Source organism: Geotrypetes seraphini, chromosome 4 (genome assembly GCF_902459505.1).
Source record: "Geotrypetes seraphini chromosome 4, aGeoSer1.1, whole genome shotgun sequence".
NCBI classification, from domain to species: Eukaryota; Metazoa; Chordata; class Amphibia; order Gymnophiona; family Dermophiidae; genus Geotrypetes; species Geotrypetes seraphini.
The window spans coordinates 151713831-151734198 of record NC_047087.1 but is presented as its reverse complement, the minus strand read 5'-3'; the positions used below and the strand labels follow the sequence as shown (position 1 = coordinate 151734198).

At 46.0% G+C, this 20368-nt stretch overlaps 1 protein-coding gene across 11 annotated transcripts in view; it reads right to left on the bottom strand.

The window, feature by feature from the left end:
* CBFB (core-binding factor subunit beta) overlaps positions 1 to 20368 on the bottom strand; it is a 650211-nt gene that overhangs the window by 123643 nt on the left and 506200 nt on the right. For 3 of the 11 annotated variants that reach the window (XM_033940717.1, XM_033940719.1, XM_033940725.1), the window contains one exon: positions 9397 to 9447. The exons of the other annotated variants lie outside the window; for them this stretch is intronic. In XM_033940717.1, the coding sequence (XP_033796608.1) occupies positions 9411 to 9447 (37 nt within the window). In that variant the 3' untranslated portion in view covers positions 9397 to 9410. The remainder of the gene's footprint in view (positions 1 to 9396; positions 9448 to 20368) is intronic. 11 annotated transcript variants of the gene reach the window in all.

Genomic DNA, 20368 nt, shown 5'->3' with positions numbered 1-20368 from the left:
GCTGAGGTTGTCTGCTAGTGAATTCTTCTCTCCTTTAATGTAGACAGCCTTCAAGAACAGATTGCGTGCTGTCGCCCAAGTCCAAATTTTTTGGGCCTCCTGACACAACAGGAGAGAACCTGTGCCTCCTTGTTTGTTGATGTAGCACATTGCTACTCGATTGTCCGTGCAAAGGAGGAGGACTTGAGAACAGAGAAGATGTTGAAATGCCCTGAGGGCATAAAATATCGCTATGAGTTCCAGGAAATTGATGTGAAATTTGCGCTTTCTGGCAGTCCAAAGTGGAAGCACTTGTTGACAGAGACGGATGGGAGAAACGCTCGGAATGAGATGCGATTTGGGGAAGTTGACTTCGAATCCTAGAAGCTGAAGGAAAGAAATGGTCTGAGATGTAGCTTGGACCACTTCCTGAGATGAAGGAGCCTTGATCAACCAGTCGTCCAGGTAAGGAAAGACTTGGAGGCCGGAGAGATGTGGCCACTACAATCAGGCACTTCGTGAATACTCTGGGAGAAGATGCCAGACCGAAGGGGAGTACCTTGTATTGGTAATGACAACAATTGATCTGAAATCTGAGGAATTTCCTGGAAGCCGGATGAATAGGTATATGTGTGTAGGCTTCCTTGAGATCTAGGGAGCATAGCCAGTCATTCTGATTGAGGAGAGGATAAAGAAGCGCAAGAGACAACATCCTGAACTTCTCCTTCACCAGAAATTTGTCGAGATCTCTGAGATCCAAGATGGGTCTCAGTCCTCCGGTTTTCTTGGGAACCAAGAAGTAACAGGAGTAGAAACCCCGACTCCACTTATCGAGAGGAACTTCCTCGATGGCATTCAGCAGAAGGGATTGCACCTCCTGCAGAAGAAGGGAGGACTGTGCAGGGTTAAAAGCAGACTCTTTTGGAGGACTGTCTGGTGGAAGAGTCTGGAAATTGAGAGAATAACCCTGATGAATGATGTTGAGGACCCAAAGATCCAAGGTGATGAGTTCCCAACGACTGAAGAATAATTGAAGACGACCCCCAATGGGCTGAGGGCAAGGTTGAGAAATGAGAAGACTAGCTACACCCTGTAGAAACATGTCAAAAAGGCTGTACAGCTTTGGGTTGCACAGCTTGCTTGTTCTGATGCTGATGCTGCTGTGGTTGCTGCTGCTGCTGCCTTGGTCTACGAGGTTGAGGCTGAGAGGTCTGCAGAGGTCGAGCAGTAAAACGCTTCTGATAAGAAGACTGTAGTCTGAAAAGGCGAGTAGGTGGAGGCTTCTTCTTGTTTTTAATCAAAGTATCCCACTTGGTTTCATGAGCCGATAACTTTTAGGTAGTGGTATCTAAGGATTCCCCAAAAGTTCATCACCCAAACAAGAAGTATTGGCTTGGCGATCTTAATGGTTAACATCCAGATCAGATACTCGAAGTCAAGCTATACGCCTCATAGCCACAGCCATGGCAGTAGCTCGAGATGTAAGCTCAAAGGTGTCATAAATGGAACGTACCAAAAATTTTTGCAGTTGTAACAAACTGGAGGTATATTGTTGAAGAAGAGGTACCTTGCACTCAGGAAGATATTTCTGTAGAGCAGATACTTGCTGAACCAAGTGCTTGATATAAAAGGAAAAATGGAAAGTATAATTGCCAGACCGGTTGGCAAGCATGGCATTTTGATATAAAAGCTTGCTAAAGCAATCCATAGCCTTACCCTCTCTGCCAGGAGGAACATAAGCATATACACTGCCCCCACAGACTTCTTCAGAGTGGACTCCACCAGAAAGGACTCATGAGGAAGCTGAGGCTTGTCAAAGCCCGGAATAGGAATCACTCTATCAAGGTTACGAGGAGCACCAGGGACTGTCAAAGGAGTTTCAAGATTTTTATAAAAAGTCTCTCAAAAATATCATGAAGGGGGAGCTTGAGAAACTCCTTAGGGGGCTGATCAAAATCCAATGCATCTAGAAATGCTGTAGATTTTTTTTGAATCAGACTCTAGAGGGATAGAAAGTGTCTCTGACATTTCCCTTAAAAACTTTGAAAAAGAGGTCTGTTCTGGTTTAGGAACAGGCTCTTGAGAAGGATCTTCATCAGAAGAAGCCTCATCATCTGTCATTAAGAGGCTCTTCAGAATCATCCTAGAGATCCGAGTCCCACACCGGTGGTAACTGACCCTGAGAACCCGGAGTCGAGGACTCAACATGTTTGATCTTCCGCACTGATTTCCCCGATTTGACTTTACATCGTGTCAGGGGAGGTATGGGCAGAAGAACGATGTCGAACTAACTCCGACATCGACCCCCGGGCAGGCGGCACTGAAAAAGCCCTTTGCTGAGGTAGAACAACCGTAGACATCGGTTCAGCAAAGGTCGGTGCCGAGGAGACAGGCTCAGATCGCACCGGAGCCGAAAGGGTTGGCGTTGGCACCCAAGAGTCAGAGCGATAACAAAGGCTCAGACCAGACTGGCATCGGAGGAGCCGGTATCGCCAAAACAAGGAGTAGGAGTTGTAACTGCTCCCGTAATTGGACTTGCATTATTGCTGCAATTTTGTCATCCAAAGACTGCACTGGTACCGCTTGCTTTTTCGCCGGTACCTTTGGTGCCGCTCTGCGCTCCGGAGATGAGGAGGCTGATGATGAGGCACTCACCTCAATGGGAGCCGAGCGTTTCTTGGGACGCCTCGAGGTCTGCAGGACTTGGCTCACTGCTGAAGCGACCTGAGGACCCACAGGGGTAGGGGAAGGCTTCTTAGCCGGCTTACCTACTGGCTGCGACACCGAGGTAGCTTCCTGTGGTGTCGACTGATGCGACGTCAATTTCAGCGTGGATGCCGATGTCGGAGCCGGTGTCAAATCACCCTTCATACCAGACCTGAACAATAACCGCTGCTGAATTCAACAGTTCTTGAGGGTCCTCTTCTGAAGAGAAGAACAATGGGTGCAGGAATCAGCCCTGTGGTTTGGACCCAAACACTGGAGGCACCAGTGACGCGGATCCGTGAGGGAAATAGGGTGAGCACACTGTTGACACTTTTTGAAACCCGATTGTGGACAGGACATGAATGGAAACATGGCCTCAGCAAAATTGAAAGTCGAGGCCTGAATCATGGCAACAGGCCCTGCCGGACTGCAGCTGCGAGAAAAGGAAAAAATGCAATTTTTAAAAAAAAATAAATAAATAAAACCGAAAAGTGACAAAAAGTCAAGAAAAAATGCCACGCGAGCAGGAAGGCAGCGAAAAAGTTCAGACATTGAAACGCGACTTAGCTCCATGGAAACTAAGAAGCTGAGGGACCGCGCGCCTACGTCAGGCGGGAAGGCACTCACACATGCGCGGTGCGGACTAGCCAGAACTTTTTAAGTTCTTAGAGTGCAATTCATTCTAAAATGTCCGTACTGGGGCTCCGTCGGTGCCATCTCCATCAGTGAGAATATGCTGCCTGCTTGTCCTGGGATAAAGATATACTATTGTTAATCTCCTATGGACATGTGTATGTGAATATTGTAATCTGCTTAGGCTATAAATGGAACAGAAATTTTTAAAATAAAACTTGCAAGTGTCTGGATTAACCAATTGTCCAAGTATGATAAACCTGTATCCCCTCCTTGCGTAGATGCGCTACCACCAATACCATCATCTTGATGAAGGTTCACAGAGCAGTAGCCAATCCAAAGGGAAGTGATGGGAACAGGAAGTGTCACCCCAACACATGAAACCACAGATATCTTCTGTGCACTGGAAAGATGGGGATATACAAATAGGCCATGCTACTGAAGCAATAACCGAGTGCATTGCTTCCATGTGGAATCAAGACACCCTGAGTGCTGCATTGACTGCCTTGAAATCCAGAATGGAACTCGATTCCTCTGAATTTTTCTTGGGCACGATGAAGTATTTGGAGTATCTACATGGGCCCAACTCATCGGACGGTACCTGCTAGACGGCTTGCAGAACTAAGAGCTGCTAACCATTGTTCAAACATTTTGTGCTTTCTCTGGGCATCTGCCAGGAGAATCCACAAAGAGATCTGGCAGAGGGAACAAGAATTCCAGCTTGTAACTCTCCCAAATAATGTCCAACACCCACTGGTCTGAATAAATCGCAGCCTAGGCCACCCAGTGGGCAGACATCTGCCCCCCCCCCAATATGGGGTGGATCAGCCTCCCTCCTGGCATCATTGGGACTTCTTGGGAGCCACTGTTGGGCATGCAGTGGAGCCCGGAGAGCTTCTTGTTCTCCTGAAATGTTGCCAGGAAGCTGGAAACATTCTCTGCATGGACAAGACCGTTGTGTTCTGGAAGAAGAGTTGAGAGCTTCAAAAAGAACCCTGACCAGCCCAACCAGGGACCCATGGTCTAATGTCAGGGAGAGTCCTAGGCTGCCACTCCGCCATGCTGGCCATGAGATTATCCAGGCCCTTCCAACAGCATCTGACCTTTAAAGGGTAGCTGACTGTGTTTGACTTTAAATAATAATAATAATTTTTAAAAAAAATTTTATATACTGCCTAACCAAAAATGGTTCTAGGTGGTTTACAACAAATAAGCACTAGTCATACAGTGAAAAATACAATTTAAAAGAAAAGTATAATTCTAAACAATGTACAATAAATAAGAACTATTCCTGAAGAATATGATTTAAAAGAAAAGTATAATTTAAAAGAATGGTTCTGAGTGGTTTACAATAAATAAGAACCGATCATACAGTAAAAATGCAATTTAAAAGGTGATACATTACATAACGGAAGCATAAAATTTAAAATGAGAAAACCAGTTAGGATACAAATTTTTCAAATAGTTTTGTCTTCAATAATTTTCTAAAATCAAGATAAGAAGAGGATCCTAACATAATTTTACTGAACCAACCATTCAATTTGGCAGCTTGAAAAGAGAGAGTTCTCTCAAGAAATCTTTCATCTAATATAATAAAATGGTAGGCCGCACATGCGCACTAAAAAAAAACATGTTCCCTGATCCGTCGCGAAAACACGATTGCGCATGCGCGGGTTTTACGTCACCACTTGCTCGCGGCGGCTTTCAAATAAAAATAAAAAATTACACAGCTGCAGCGGCCTTCCTCACCCCCGCCTCTCACTGTCAATGGTACCGGCTCCTCTCTCGAACTGCACCAGGATCGAGAGAGGAGCTGCAGCACCGGCTTTCAACTTAAAACAAAAAAAATAAAAAAAGCCCAACTGGAGATCGCCGCTCTCACCCAGCTCCCACTGTGCAAACCCCCCCCCAATTGGAGATCGCCGCTCTCAACCCCCTCCCCCCCAACTGGAAATTGCGCTCTCACCCCGCTCCACTGTGCAAACCCCCCCCCAACTGGAGATCGCCGCTCTCAACCCCCTCCCCCCCAACTGGAGATCGCCGCTCTCACCCGCTCCCACTGTGCAACTCCCCCCCAACTGGAGATCGCTGCTCTCACCCCCTTCCCCCCAACTGGAGATCACCGCTCTCACCCGCTCACACTGTGCAACCCCCCCCCCCATGGGAGGATGCGCCGCAGCAAAGTGCTGCACAGGTACTGGAGGGGGAGAGACATATCGCTTCTGCACCAGTACAAACATCCCTCCAGCGTTGGCACTCGCTGCACGTTAAACAGGCTGCTTCGGCCTTTCTCCTGCAGTTGAGTCCCTTTGCCGCTTCACTGATTATGTCATCAATGACGCAACAGAGAGCCTCAACGGCAGAAGAAAGCAGAAGCAGCCTGTTTAATGTGCAGCGACTGCCAACGCTGGAGGGAGGTTTGATATTAAAGTCATCTTGCTGGGAGGGTCGCAGAGTCAGCGGGGGTTGGGCTGGGAGGGGAGAGAAGCGTCTGCCTCGGGTGCTTCAGGCAGCAGCAGCGTTTACAATTCGCTGCTGTTGCTGGCTTCAGGCCTTCCTCTCTGGCCGGTCCTGCCTACTTCCTGTTTTCATGAAGACAGGACCGGCCAGAGAGAAAGACCTGAAGCCAGCAACAGCAATGAATTGTGAATGCTGCTGCTGACCAATGAAGTAGTTAAATGAGGAAAGGGAGCAGAGGGGGAGAGAATGCCTTGGAGGGAAGGAGGAAGGTATGCCAGACCAAGGCAAAAGGAAGGAGGAGATGGAGAGAGGCCATATGGGAGAGAAAGAGAGAGATAGAAAGAGAAGAGAGGGCAGTGAATGGAAGGGGCAACATAGAGGGTGAACAGTATTCTAGCACCCGTTAATGTAACGGGCTTAAAGACTAGTAACAACATAATTTAACAGAAGGAAATGTAAACAAACAAACTCTGCGTGTAACCTTATTTGGGTGATTCAAAGAAAAATGGGAGACAACGTATCCAGGTGACAAGCCAAAAATTAATTTGTAACATATATAAGCAAACTTAAACAAAACTCTGGCCTCAATCGGCAGCCAGTAAAATTTCAAATAATATGGCACAGTCCTCAGCACACTGCCAAATCCAGAGTATTCTGCAGGCCGATGGAGAAGGCTGAGACCTTACTCATAACTCGAATGATATCAGAGAGCATCCACTACATAATTCACACCCAATAACAGAAACTGGGGGTAGGCATCCTTCTTGGCATTATCCTGATGCAGAGAGTATGGCAGGTGATGAACACGAATGAGGCTGCCACTGTTGTTTTCAGTCCCAAGCTAGTGCTTCAAACTGACTCTTGAGTGCCAAGTCCATCCTGCAATTCTATGCATCTTTGGGAAGAGAAGTGTGGTAGGTAACTTGCGCTACCAAGGAATCCACCTTATGTGAAATAAAAAAATGCCTCAAATTCCAGAAGTTACACAGCCATGGTTTGCACCACCCACAGGAAACCCTCCACAACCTCCCATTGCTTTGTCAGCATCATGGTGATGTCAGGATAAGATGGGAAGTGGCTTAACGCTGCTCATGACCAGTCTCTGAATAGTAGTGGCCTGAGGAGAATCTAAGCATAGAATTAGCAAGGATTCTGCTATAACCTCTAGCAGGGCCACCGGTCTGAAAAGATGGCACACCATTGGGTTCTCCCCCTGGTCCAGGAGCATCACAGATTCCTGGTCCAGAGACCCCTGCTTGAACCCAGCATCCTCCAAAAGTGAGGAATCTTTGGGGGGGAGTAATCCAACCCTCAATCATTCCAGTCTCCCTCCGACTGGACCTCAGGATTGAAAGACTACACAGCTTTGGGAAGATGAACGTCCTGAGAATGAAGTGAAACCTCCCTGGGATTCAGAAGTGGAGCTAGATAGACCCTGATAGCCCATATACTTGTCAAACATGAGCTGGACAAAACCAAGGATAAAGCCTGGCGGGGGCGGACAAGCATTAACCACCTGATCTCACTGCATGTCCCTGAGGGTCTTGTGCATCTGCACTTCGCTGAAGAAGGCGATTAGCTATCCAATGCCTCATGAGAAGGGGAATCTTGCAACTCAAGAGGACCTAGAATGACCAGAGGGGGCTAACTGCATGGATCCCCTCCCCCCTCAGATCCCCCCTGCATGTGGAACATGGTTGTTCCTCAGGTGCCCATCCAGCACAATCTGGTACAATCCTAATGCCAAATGCCTCGAAGAGTCCATATTTATTGATTTTAAACAAAATTGAGGGTTTTTTGAGGGAAATAGAAGCTTTTAAAATTAGGACAGAAAATCCAAGATAGCTACTGCAGCTGCACAATAGCATAAAAAAATAGCATGAGGCAGTAAGGGAAAAGCATAATAATCATGGGGAAGCGGCTTTTTTGGTGGAGAATCCAAAAACTTGCCCCCAAAATCCCCAAACTTGAGACTGATAGACCCCCTCGATGTTTCCCAAAGACAATAAAGGCTCAGTACTCACAATGCAGTTGGTGCTATGCCTCCCTCAGCCCTCAAGCAAGCTGAAAGTGAAGACTTACTGCCTCAGACAAGCCTAAAAATAACCGCTTGCATCTTCTGGCTGCTACTCAGACTGGGTTAGAGCCCGAATCCCTGGACCCCACAGCTCCTCACTCCTCTAGGTGGGGGAGGGGGGGAGGGTAATGAAACCAGCACATGGTAAAGTACCAAGGACCGACATGGTGTCAATTAGCCTGACCTCAGCCCAAAGATTATCTATAGACACAAGTGGTGAGCAGTGCTACAAGAGGAACAGTCCCCGAGCTGTCACAATGTTAGTGCAGGCTGATCAAGTAGTTGCCCTGAAACAGGGTGGTCCTATTAGCTACCGACACTAACTGAGAGTTTCTGTGTCTCCACCAAGCCACAGATGCTTCAGGAACCCTCAGCTGCTCCTAGGCACCGAAAAGCTTCCAAAGTGGTAAAAAAAATACTGAAAATAAAAACTGAAGCACAGAGTAGAGAAAAAAAATGACACCTTCAACTCACAAGTATAAAGATGAACTGAGAAACTCAGAGCTGTATCAGAGGAGGAGGAGTTGAAAAATGTAAATGCCTTCTACACAAACTCACAAGTAGGGATACACAACCCACAAGTCAAGACTCATAGGCTTTTTGCACTACAAAATAAAATTAGGACAGTGGTCATGAATTTCAGTACATCAGAAGTGAGCTTGCCTGATATGGTCCATGAAGCAGCATTGATAATATCCCCCCTCTAAATTGCAGCTAAGATCATTTCAGTTTTGTACACACCACCTAAAATGAGACTCAAGGCAGTGTGACAAACTTAAAATATCCTAAAGGAGGGTTATAAACAAATAAATTGGATAATTATGGGCCAGAAAAGATTGAAAAAATAAGGATAAATATACAGTATGTAACAGACACATTATCAATTATCAAACTATTTTCTAGAACACATTTCCCTTTATTCTTATCTGTATAATAATAAATTTATTTTGTATACTGCAATATCTGCTGTAGCCATTGACATGTATGCTGTTTTATCCTCTACCTCTCTTCATTCGGAGAAATGTGTAAAGTGCTAAAGCTCTAAAACAGACCTTTTATGCAATATAAGTTTTATCAAAAGTAAGTCTGAGAAAATAAATACAACTGAAAATTCCTTTTCTTTCCTATTTAAGAAAAGGCTGAAAGGCAACTGGGAGTTGCCAATTTAAGGACAATCTTTTAGCATCTATACAATTTAATCAACTAATGTTAAACTAAAGTTAAAGGAATGAGGAGTAGAATAATGGCCAGAGCAACAGGTCAAGAACCACGGAAGTTCAGTTCAAAAATCCCATTGCCTCAGATATAAATTCAGATTCAGAGTCCTCCAATGATAAAAAAATATACCTATAATACCCGGAATGTAACCTCTTCAATAGCTTTCAGGCAGCAATATAAAGAAGGAAAGATTAGGTTCCTACCTTGTTAATCTTTCTAGTAGACACACACTCTATTCCTGAATAGAGTGGGTAGTGAACCTCTTCTCACAAAAATTCTTGTAGGGTGCTTTCATTTACATTCTTTTTGCTCCCCCCTCTTACCTCTGGGCTATTCTTCAACTCCTCAGTGCATAACCAAGCAGACAGTCAACCCTGGAAAGGAAGCAGAAGGAAATGGGGACTCTCCCCGAGAAACATGTCTGTTCTGCTCATATGAAACATTATCAGCAAACATATAACAGATTACCAAATTCAAACATTGCGTACATTCTTGTGAATCACATGATTATGTGTTTGGGCTTGCACGCAGTTTGTGCAAGCCAATGCATGTTTTGACTGTCATCTTGCAAAAGTGCAGAGTAAGTTTGTCAAACACTGAGCATAGTAGGAGATGAGTACTTGTGGCTGGCAAAGCTTGGTTATGAGTTTTCAGATCAATATAGTTCCACTGCACATTCACAATGAAGTGCCAATGATCCTTCAACATAACATGTTTACGCAAGCAAGTAATGCTTATCTTTAAACCATCAATTCTCACCAAAGAAAGTTCGGGTCCAAGATGAAACAGGATAAGCAAAAAAGCACATGTTCTTTCAAATGATATTTTAAAAAACAAACAAAAAACCCCCCTACACATTAGAGATATTTGAATCTGAAACAGTGAAAATTTGCATAAATGCATAAAGCCATATTTTTGGGATGGTCATATCTTCAGCTTCACTTGACTGTAAAAGTTCATATTGCAAATCTTGGAATTACCTCATGTCTGCTAGTAAAGTTGTACCCTTAGCTGACTTACCTACCAGCTGCAGTATTACATTACATTAGTGATTTCTATTCCGCCATTACCTTGCGGTTCAAGGCGGATGGAGCCAAACTGCCAAAAATTTTCATTCGTGAATTATTTTGCCTACTTTGCTGACCTGTAGAAATGGAAGCACATTTGCAAAAGATTTCAAACTTGGCACTGAAACTTGCCCCATGGTGTTGTACCAAACTGCAAAATTTAAGACTCCTAGGTAGTTTCCTTCTGCCACAGTGCTTAAGCAAAGTTGGCATTTTAGATCACATGAGGTACGGGAGTGGATCGATTGCTTTTGTTCAACCACCCCTAGCTCCTGACCAAATTGAGATAGATCCAAAAAATTTTGCAGAGTTTGAGCAGTCTTGCTGATCAGAGGAATTGGTGAGAATGTGTAGTGACATTGGTTCTGCCAGTCGAGGAGAAAGGCATCCAACTCCAAACTATTGGGAGTGTATAGTCTACAGGGCCGCCATCAGGGCAGTACCACCAGTCCTGCATTCAGGGGCCCGGAGCTGACAGGGGGCCCGGGCTCCCCCAGGGTCCTAGGCCACAGTCTAGGGGGAGGAGCGGTCCGCCCCACGTGGACAGGAGAGAGCTGGACGGGGGACCCGCGTAGTTCAATACATCTCGAGCCGCGAGGCTCGTCTTCTGTTCCTGCCTGCCCTGCCGCTCACATATAGCCGATCGCAAGTGTTCCCCGATGTCAGCGCTGACGTCGGAGGGAGGGCTTAAGCAAAGCCTGTCCTCCGACGTCAGCGCTGACGTCGGAGAATACTTCCGTCGGCTATTTGTGCGCGGCAGGACAGGCAGGAACAGAAGACGAGCCTCGTGGCTCGAGATGTATTGAACTCTGCGAGTCCCCTGTCCAGCTCTCTCCTGTCCACGTGGGGCGGACCGCCCCTCCCCCTAGACTGTGGCCTAGGACCCTGGGGGAGCCCGGGCCCCCTGTCAGCTCCGGGCAGGAAACAGAAGACAAGCCTCGCGGCTTGAGCTTCGTTTTGCTGAGAAAGTTGCAAAGATGGGCTGGGAGGCAAACGCGGAACACAAAAGGGGGGGAGGGAGTGCGTTTTGGACACAAGGCATGAACTTGGGAGAGAGGAAGGGAGGGAAAGAGATGCTGAGGTGGGGGAGAGAATGGGTTTTTGGACACAGAAGGCATGGACTTGGGAGAGAGAAAGGGAGGGAAAGAGATGCTGAGGTGGGGGAGGGAATGGGTTTTTGGACACAGAAGGCATGGACTTGGGGGAGAGGAAGGGAGGGAAAGAGATACTGAGGTGGGGGAGGGAATGAGTTTTTGGACACAGAAGGCATGGACTTGGGAGAGAGGAAGGGAGGGAAAGAGATGGTTGTGTACACGGGGAATAGAAGAAAGGAGAATTTTTGGTCATAGGGAGGGAGTGAGGTACAGAAAGTGGCATACCAGGGTGGGGGGGGCAGTCCGCCCCGCCCCGGGTTTATGTCCCAAGGGGGTGCACAGCTGGCCACCCTCCAGTGTTCTCCCTAGGCCGGCAAACTGCGGCTCTTTAGTCACTTGAGTGCCACCGCCGCCATCGGGAACAGGCCGGCGCCAAGTTCTCCCTGCTTTTCCCTGTGGGGCCGGCCAACTCTCGCCACTCGCGTCAATTCTGACGTCGGAGAGGACATTCTGGGCCAGCCAATCGCTGCCTGGCTGGCCTAGAACGTCCTCTCCGACATTAGACGTCGGGTGGCAAGAGTTGGTCGGCTCCGCGGGGAAGAGAAGCAGGGCGAACTCGGCGCTGGCCTGTTCCCGATGGCGGCAGTGGCAGCCTATTTCCCAGTGGCGGTGGCAGCATTTTCCCAATGGTGGTGGCATAGGGGAGGGCAGGGAGAAAGAAAGAAAGGGGGGACAGGAAGCCAGAAAGAAAGAAAGGGGGCAGGGTGAAACAAAGAAAAATGGGGCACGGAAAGAGAGAGAGAGAAAGACAGACATACAGAACGAAAGAGGGTGTGGAGAGAGAAAGAAGGGGGCAGGGTGAGAGAGAGAAAAACAGACATACAGAAAGAAAGGGGGTATGGAGAGAGAGAAAAAGAAAGAAGGGGCAGGGTGAAACAAAGAAAAAGTTTGGGGAGGGAATGAGGTCTGGAGGAGAGGAAGCATACAGGAGGCTGAAAGAAGGGAAGAAATATTGGATGCACAGTCAGAAGAATAAAGTGCAACCAGAGACTGATGAAATTACCAAAGGTAGGAAAAATGGTTTTATTTTCAATTTAGTGATCAAAATGTGTCTGCTTTGAGAATTTATATATGCTGTCTATATTTTGCACTATGGCCCCCTTTTACTAAACCGCAATAGCGTTTTTTAGCGCAGGGAGCCTATGAGCGTTGAGAGCAGCGTGGGGCATTCAACACAGCTCCCTGCGCTAAAAACCGCTATCGCGTTTTAGTAAAAAGGGAGGGGGAATATTTGTCTATTTTTGTATAGTTGTTACTGAGGTGACATTGCATAAAGTCATCTGCCTTGACCTCTTTGAAAACCCGCGGAATATAAATGATAATTAACATTTTCTCTGCGTACAGCGTGCTTTGTGTTTTTAAAATTTTATTGTTGGTAGATCATTTTGACTTGGCCACAAAGGTAAGGGGGAGGGAGGGAGGGGAACTGCTGAAAGACATCTAGTAATCCTTGAAGGCTTGACTGTGCAGGGAATTTAATCATGTTTTGTTATGTGACTGGCATTATTTAGACTTTAATTTCTATGAATGAATAGAATGAAAATGATATAAATTACTTGCTTGTTTTTATGTGCGTGTGCTGAAGGAAAGTGGAGAGAGAGTGGGCTGAGGACGCTGAAGGGAAATGGGGAAGAGAGATTGGGGAGAAGACGCTGATTTATAAATTGACAATTGTACAGAATATTGTTTCTTTTTTATATTCATCCATAGCTGCATGTTAATTATGTGCTCATATGCACTTATTTATCATCATAACATATACATCATCATTAATATGCAGCTGTGGATGTGTAAGGACAGGCTGAGGAGGATGGATGGGAAGGAAGGTGCACATATCAACATATCGTAAATTTTTAACATGCATGATGCAGCTATAGGCAAGCAGAGGAGGATGGGATCATACAGATGTGTATGTTCAGATATGCGCTCAGATGTGTAGTTTTTTCTGATATATTTATTAAGCTTATAGTATTTATAAAAACACATTTAATACTTGTTACAAAAAATATTGTGCAATTGTGATCTACTTCTGGCCTACAAAGGTCAAAAGAAATCCTTAACTGAGATTTTACATTCAAAAGTGAATTATAGCTACTAGCACTATTATTTATTAGTTATTTATTATGCAGATGTTTGTTAGTTTGTTATTAGTTCAGTATTAGACATATGTTAGTTTAGAATAGATAGGTATAGATTAGTTTAGTTTAGGTTAGGTTAGGGCCCTGCTGAAAGAGTCTACCTTGACGTAGTTGCAGGCTTACAAATCTTTTGGTCAAAGAGTACGGCGACAGAGAAAAGTATGTGTGTATTCGGCCCATGGAAGAAGGGGGGGTCGGGAGGGAAGGGGTGCGTGGGGGGCACAATAGGATTGCTCAGTAAGGGGCCCAGAAATTTCTGATGGCGGCCCTGATAGTCTATAACAGAAGACTGGAAGTTTGTGGTTGTGGGGAGAAACAAAGAGAACTATGTCTGGGGTCCCCTAATCCACAAAGATTTGTTGAAGAACGTTGAAGATGAATGTCCACTCGTGAGGCTGAAGGATTCTGCTCAATTTGTCTGCCAATACATTTTGCTTTCCTACCAAGTAAACTGCTTGCAGGAAAACTGTGAGGGATCTCCCAAGACCAGATTTAATATTCTTAATAACTGAAGAAAGTCAGAAATCTTTAGGGTAGAAATTATTAGCCTTTTTAGCCTTAAAACAAATTTCTCATATCATGACCGAGATAGAGCAATGGACAATCAATTTTAAATTGAAACTCAAAACAGAAAAGACTAAATTTTTTCTGGCCAGCCTAAAATACAAAATAACCAGATCATCGCTTTGTTTATGTTGAATTAATTTTTATTTTCAAACAAAAATCCAACCAACAAAATACCAACATCCAGAAAGCAATAGAAAGAAAACCAAATACAAAGCAAACAGATCCAACAATCCCAGCCCAAACCTTTCCCACCCCCAACCCCCTGTGACAATTCTGCAACCCCAAGGCTTGTCACAGAGAGATCTGGGAGGAATTACAAGCCCAGATGCAGGAGGGCAAACCAAGTCAGAGCCCGGGGGAGTAAGTCAGCTGACTATCCTGTGGACTCAGAGGGAGAAAGGGAAGCAGGTCCAGAAAGCTGGGACTGCTCTGATAATGTCCTGAGGTCAAACAGTAAAGATCGGCCTTATGGGTTTGCAGAGTCTGTGAAGCAGAAGGCAGTACAGCAGGGTGCCTGGAGAACAGTTCAAGCCAAGGGAAGAAAACCTTCTCCCCTGCAGCAAAAGGGGAGTGGTTTCTTCCCTCAGCTTAAACGGAGTCTCTCTAATGAGCTAGGGAGAGCAGGAATAGGGCAGAAAGGAACCAGCAGATTCCCCAGGAGAGGAGCAGAGCCGGAGCCAGAATCCCAGCATGAAGCTGAACTAGCTTGGAAGCAGCCAGAGCTACTTGCTGAAAGGGACTGGGACATGAAGAAGGAACAGGTTGGAAACTTGCCTTTGCAATACTGTATGCCTGAGCCGATGATAGTTAAGGAAGGCTGTGCTCCGTGTGTAGCTGCTGCTGAACCCATGGAGATTGCATAAGGGCTGGGAGTTTAAAGAAGGAAAGTGTCTGTTCCTTACCGTTACTCTGCTGTTCCCTTGCTCACAAAGGGGAGTTATGTCTGAAGAGTTAATTGCAGAAACTGCCAGTGTTAATCTTGGGAATAGGGCTGAATAAGGCATCAGAGTTTAGTCCAAGGCTGTGCAGGACGACAACCTAGGTTTACCCTGGTTTCGGGTTACCAAGCCTCTGTGCAGGGCTGGCAAGTGCTAATTGATCTCCATAGCAACCAGGGAGAGACAGCCAGTACTGCCTGCCTTTGGAGCCTGAAACTAAACGCTGACTACAGACTGCTTGGGCATGTTGGGGAAGTAAAATTACTGTTTATCCAGCTCAATATTACCAGCTGTACCAAGTAGAAACTGAAAGAACTTTTGATGAATATAAGTTACCCTTTTCCATTATGAGGCTCTGGTGAAGAGGACTGTTAATACTATGATTTATTTTTATGAAGTCCAGAGCATGCCTGATTATGTTTAAGTTAAAGAAGAGCCTGGTATTTGTGGGTATAAAGTTTGTCCCCGGTGAAACCGGGCTTGCCTGAGGTTGCCAAGGCCAGTGGCCAAATAAAACCTATGATTTATTATTGAAGCCATTCTGACTGCTGGAGTTTTCTGTGCCAAGAACACACCACATCTAGCCCAGGAAAACCATAGGGGTATCCAGCCTGCAAGGTAGCCCTACTTTAAAGGGGCTCACGCCAGGTGTTAGAAGTGTGTGTCACTGCCTAGCGTTGGAAAACCGCTCGGCCAGAGACTAGGTGGTGACACCCCCTGATCCAAGAACAAAGAAAAACCAAAATGCAGTAGGCTTGGACTCTTATAGCCCACTGCTGATGAGTAATATCTAAACCCCAACACCCCTTACAAAAAAAAAGGAAAAAGAGTGAAAATGAAAACATCACAAAAGAAAAGTTTGTATCCTCTCACGCACCAATGATGCCCCCGCGTGGACAATATAGATAACTCCGACCCTGGAGAGGTTTACAAGGAATTCGAGCTCTTGGTGATAGAGATTGGAGGAGTCCCAAATCCGAAGAAACTGTCGCTTTCGTCGCAAGCTGTGACACACTTCTCTCCGTTCCAGCAGCAGCAGAACATGCAAACGATTCCTCCAAGTCCATAAGGAGGGCAAAGTGTCTCCGATCCAGATAGAAAGAATCACCTTCTTCCCCAAGCCATCCACCCAGTGCATAAATTGACGCTGACCCTGACCAGGCAAACAAAAGGCCTCATATTTATCCAGCAAAAGACCAGCCGCAGAAAGAGGAAGCTTACAACCCAAAACATCCTCCACGTAAGACAAGACCTGCCTCCAAAAACGTTTAATTTTCACACAGGACCAAAAAGTGGGGATGAACAAATGGTGCTGCAGGAGGCATTTAGGGCACAGAGGTGAATCCGTATAACCCAAGAAATGTAACTGACTCTTCATAAAGTAGCCACGATGAAGTACCCAAAATTAACATTCACACAGATCTGCATTAACAGAGACTACAGGGATCCGCTTAATCAAAGAAAGGAGATCCAAAGCATCACGTGCTATCCCAAGATCTTGACACCAATGCGCCTTTAACGCTGCACGATCAGTCTATCCCAAAAGACGGTGAAAGTCCTTATAGAGGCCAGAAACCGTAAATCCAACCTCCAAATAGGGGTCAAGAAGTGCCGTAAACCTGTCTTCAATAGGAAAAGCTAAAGCGTCCTGAGGGAGAGACCAAATATAATGATTAAGTTGCCGAAAAGCAAGAAAGTCCCCAAAGGAAAAAACACCAGACGAACTAAGAGCATTCCAAGATAATAAAGAACTATCAGCCTGTAAAATGTGGGTGAGAAAGGTAAGGTCCCGCGACGCTAATTTACGAAAACTAGCATTATCTATTCCTGGGCGGAATTGTAGATTCCCTTGAATAGGTAAATATCTAGTAATTGAGGGATTACCGTTCCAAAATTTCAACATGTAGGACCATAAAATTCACAAGGAGTTCAATAGCAAACCACCCCTAAACTGAGCAGGTAATTCAGATCGAGGTGCCTACACTAAGGAAAGGATATGCCATGGGGCAAAAAAATTCTTCTCAAAGGGTTTAAGTGTAAAATCCTGGCGATCCGAAAGTCACTCCCCAAGATATCGCATCAAACAGGCGGCATTATACAACTGAAAATGCGGTATCTCCAGCCCCCCACCCTCCCAAGAACCAAGCAGGTATCGCAAAGCCACCCGTGGCCTCCTTCCCCCCCACCCAACAAAAACGAGAAAGCATAGATGTAGTTTGGTAATATCCTTTTTCAAAAGCCACATAGGGAGTAGCTGCAAAGTATAAAGCCATTTAGGAAAAAGGACCATGTTAAATAATTGAATCCTGCCATGTAAGGACAAAGGAAGAGGAGACCAGCGGGCAAAACATTCTGCTGAATAACACAACAAGGAGTCGATGTTAACACGATATAATGCAGACGTATGAGTTTGTCAATAGGATCCCTAAATAACGAAAAGAAGTGGGGGTCCACTGAAAAGGAAAAGGCCTGGGCCAAGAGTCCTGCAATTACCGGGAAGTGACCATAGCAAGGGATTTGTCAAGATTAAGCTTAAAACCGGAATAATCCCCATATTCCTCAAAGGTGGCCATCAGATTTGGGAGGGAAACTGTAGGATCCGAGATATAGACCAAAAGGTCGTCAGCAAAGGCTGAAATCTTAAACTCTGAAGAGCCTAAACCAGTGTTCTTCAACCTTTTTACACCCGTGGACCGGCAGAAATAAAAGAATTATTTTGTGGACCGGCAAACTACTAAGACAGAAATTTAAAAAAAAATTTCCGCCCCCTCTCTGTAAGCTCGGTCCCTGCAAACCATCTGATCCCATCTGCACAAGCCTCAGTCATGATTAAAGTATAAAAAGAAACAATATTCTGTACAATTGTCATTTTATAAATACAAATATACAGAGCAAGGACCAACCAAACCCCTGTCTCCCCTCCCCTTCACATATATCCCCCCTACTATCAAGAAAACTGAACAAGCCAAATTATTACAGAATGCTACATAGAAATATCATGCTAACAGAATACTGCAGTCACATGACAGGAATAGTGTTAGAGGAGTGCCCCCAGGTCCGAGAGAGCCCTAAGCCAGCTGGAAGCTAAAGAAGCACTACCTGTGCTTTGCAGTCCCCAGTTATGTCTCTAGCAGGATATATATTTGAAATCTGATATATTCTAATGACAAAATGGAAATAAAATGATTTTTTTCTACCTTTTGTTGTCTCTGGTTTCTGCTTTCATCTTTTCACTCTTTTCCTTCCAGTGTCTGCCCTGTCTCTTCAATCCAGCATCTGCTCCTTCCAGAAACTGTCTGTCTCCCCCTGCCATCTCTCCTCTAGACCTTTGGTCTGGCATCCATCATCTTCCCTGTTCCCTCATGGTCTGGCATCTTTCTCCTTTCATCTCTTTGCCTCCCCCATGTGGTTTTTAGCATCTGTCTCTTCTCATTTCCTCTGCTCAAATCTGATATCTGTCTCTTTCCCCATTCTCTGGCATCTCTCTCCTCTCTCTCTTCCCTTTCCTTCTCTGGTCTTCCTTCTTTATTTTCTGCCTCTGTCTAAATTAAATTTTCTTACTATACAGTCCTTTGTTTCCCTCTTTTCACTGTGTCTACCCACAGCATGCCACCCCTTTCCTTCACCCCTCCACTATCTCACTAACTATCTTCTTCCCCCATCCAGCATATGTCCTTTTTCTTTATCCCTCCTTCCATCCAGTATGTGTTCTCTTTCTCCACTTCCATTCAGCATTTGTTCTCCCTTCTCCCCACTTCCATCATCTACCCTCCTCTATCCCCCTTCTTCCCACTTCTATCATCTGCCCTCTTCTCTCTCCCCTTCTCCCCACTTCCATCATCTGCCCCTTCTCTTTCTTTCCCTCCACTTCCATCATCTGCCCCTTCTCCCCACTTCCATCATCTGCCCCTTCTCTCTTTTCCCCCACTTCCATCATCTGCTCTCTTCTCTCTCTCCCTTCTCTCTTCTCTCTCTCCCTTCTCATCATCTGCCCTCTTCTCTCTTTCCCCCCACTTCCATCATCTGCCCCTTTTCTCAATCTCTCCATCCACCTTTCTTTCCGATTTTGGCAACAAGATCGGCAACGCCACCCCCACCCCCTGCGACGGCACTCAAGTTCGGAACGGGCCTCCTTCTCCCCCAGCATCAACAGCACTTCAGATCTGACTCAAACTGCCTGGGCAGAAATAGGAAGCTGAGTCAGAGGGGAAGCTTTGGACTGAGCACCGTGTTGCCGTTCTGAAGTGCTGTTGATGCCGGGGGAGAAGGAGGCCCGTTCAGAACTTGAGTGCCGTTGCAGGAGCGGGGGGGGGGGAAGCCCGTTGCTGATCTTGAGTGCCGGGGGGGGCCGCTGCCGATCTTGAATTGCATCGTGTGTGTGTGTGTGGGGGGGGGGGCGATGCCGCCCACTGCTGTTGCAGCCCAGATGCTGATGGCCCCAATCCTCTGCCACCCCCGGAGAACGAGGTCGTCCCAGTTAGTGACCCGCTCCCACATCATCAATCCAGGCCTGATCTTCCCCACCAAAGGCAGAAAGCCAAACGCAGGGGCCCTAGGTACGCGAGAGGAAATAGAAAGAGAAAGGAGAGAGAAAAAAAAACAAACCTAGATCCAAAACAATAAAGACAGAAAACAAAACAAGAGAAACCCAGAAACCCCCCCAAACCCTTCCCAATAACCCCCCACTCCCTCCCCATCCCTCATACGACCTACAAGTGGTCCAAGGGTCCTGTGGAGTATCTCCCACCCCTCCCTCCATCCCTATGAAACGTATAGTCATATACGTTACAAAACCATACCCTTATAGTCATATACCCTTACAAAACCAAACACAGAAGAATCACCCATTGGCCTCATGCTCAGAAGTAGACCATACTAGAACTGGCAATCCCAAAAATGAGTCCAAGCAACGATTAATAGTGTCCAGAATCAGTCCAGGCATCATAAGTGGGCCTCAACTAAATTTAATGGGAAGCTTTGAAACAAAAACAGCACAAAACAGCTCAACCGAGCATCCAAGCAAGTATCCAAAACTCCCAACCCAGCACATAAACACTCCCCCCTTCCAAATACCCAATCACACAATCCCCACATTCACATATCCCCTGTTCAAACATAACAACCCAAACTGAAACGCAATGACCTCCCCTCTCCCCTAATATAGTACAGGAACAAAAGAAAGAGAAAATCCCCAAAAGTACACAACAGCCACCCCCGCCAATATAGCAATCACCCCCCCCCCCTCCAGTTATCCGCACAATCCAGGAAACTAAATAATAGGTCCCAAAATAGTCCAAACTACTCCTGCTGTCCCAGGATCCATGCCAAGGCCCACCATCAGCCAAAATACTAGAAGAAAAAGGAATGAACAAATGAAGGCTCTCCAAATCGTGCAGACAGGATGGCAAGGCAGATGATCTTCCCAGAAAGT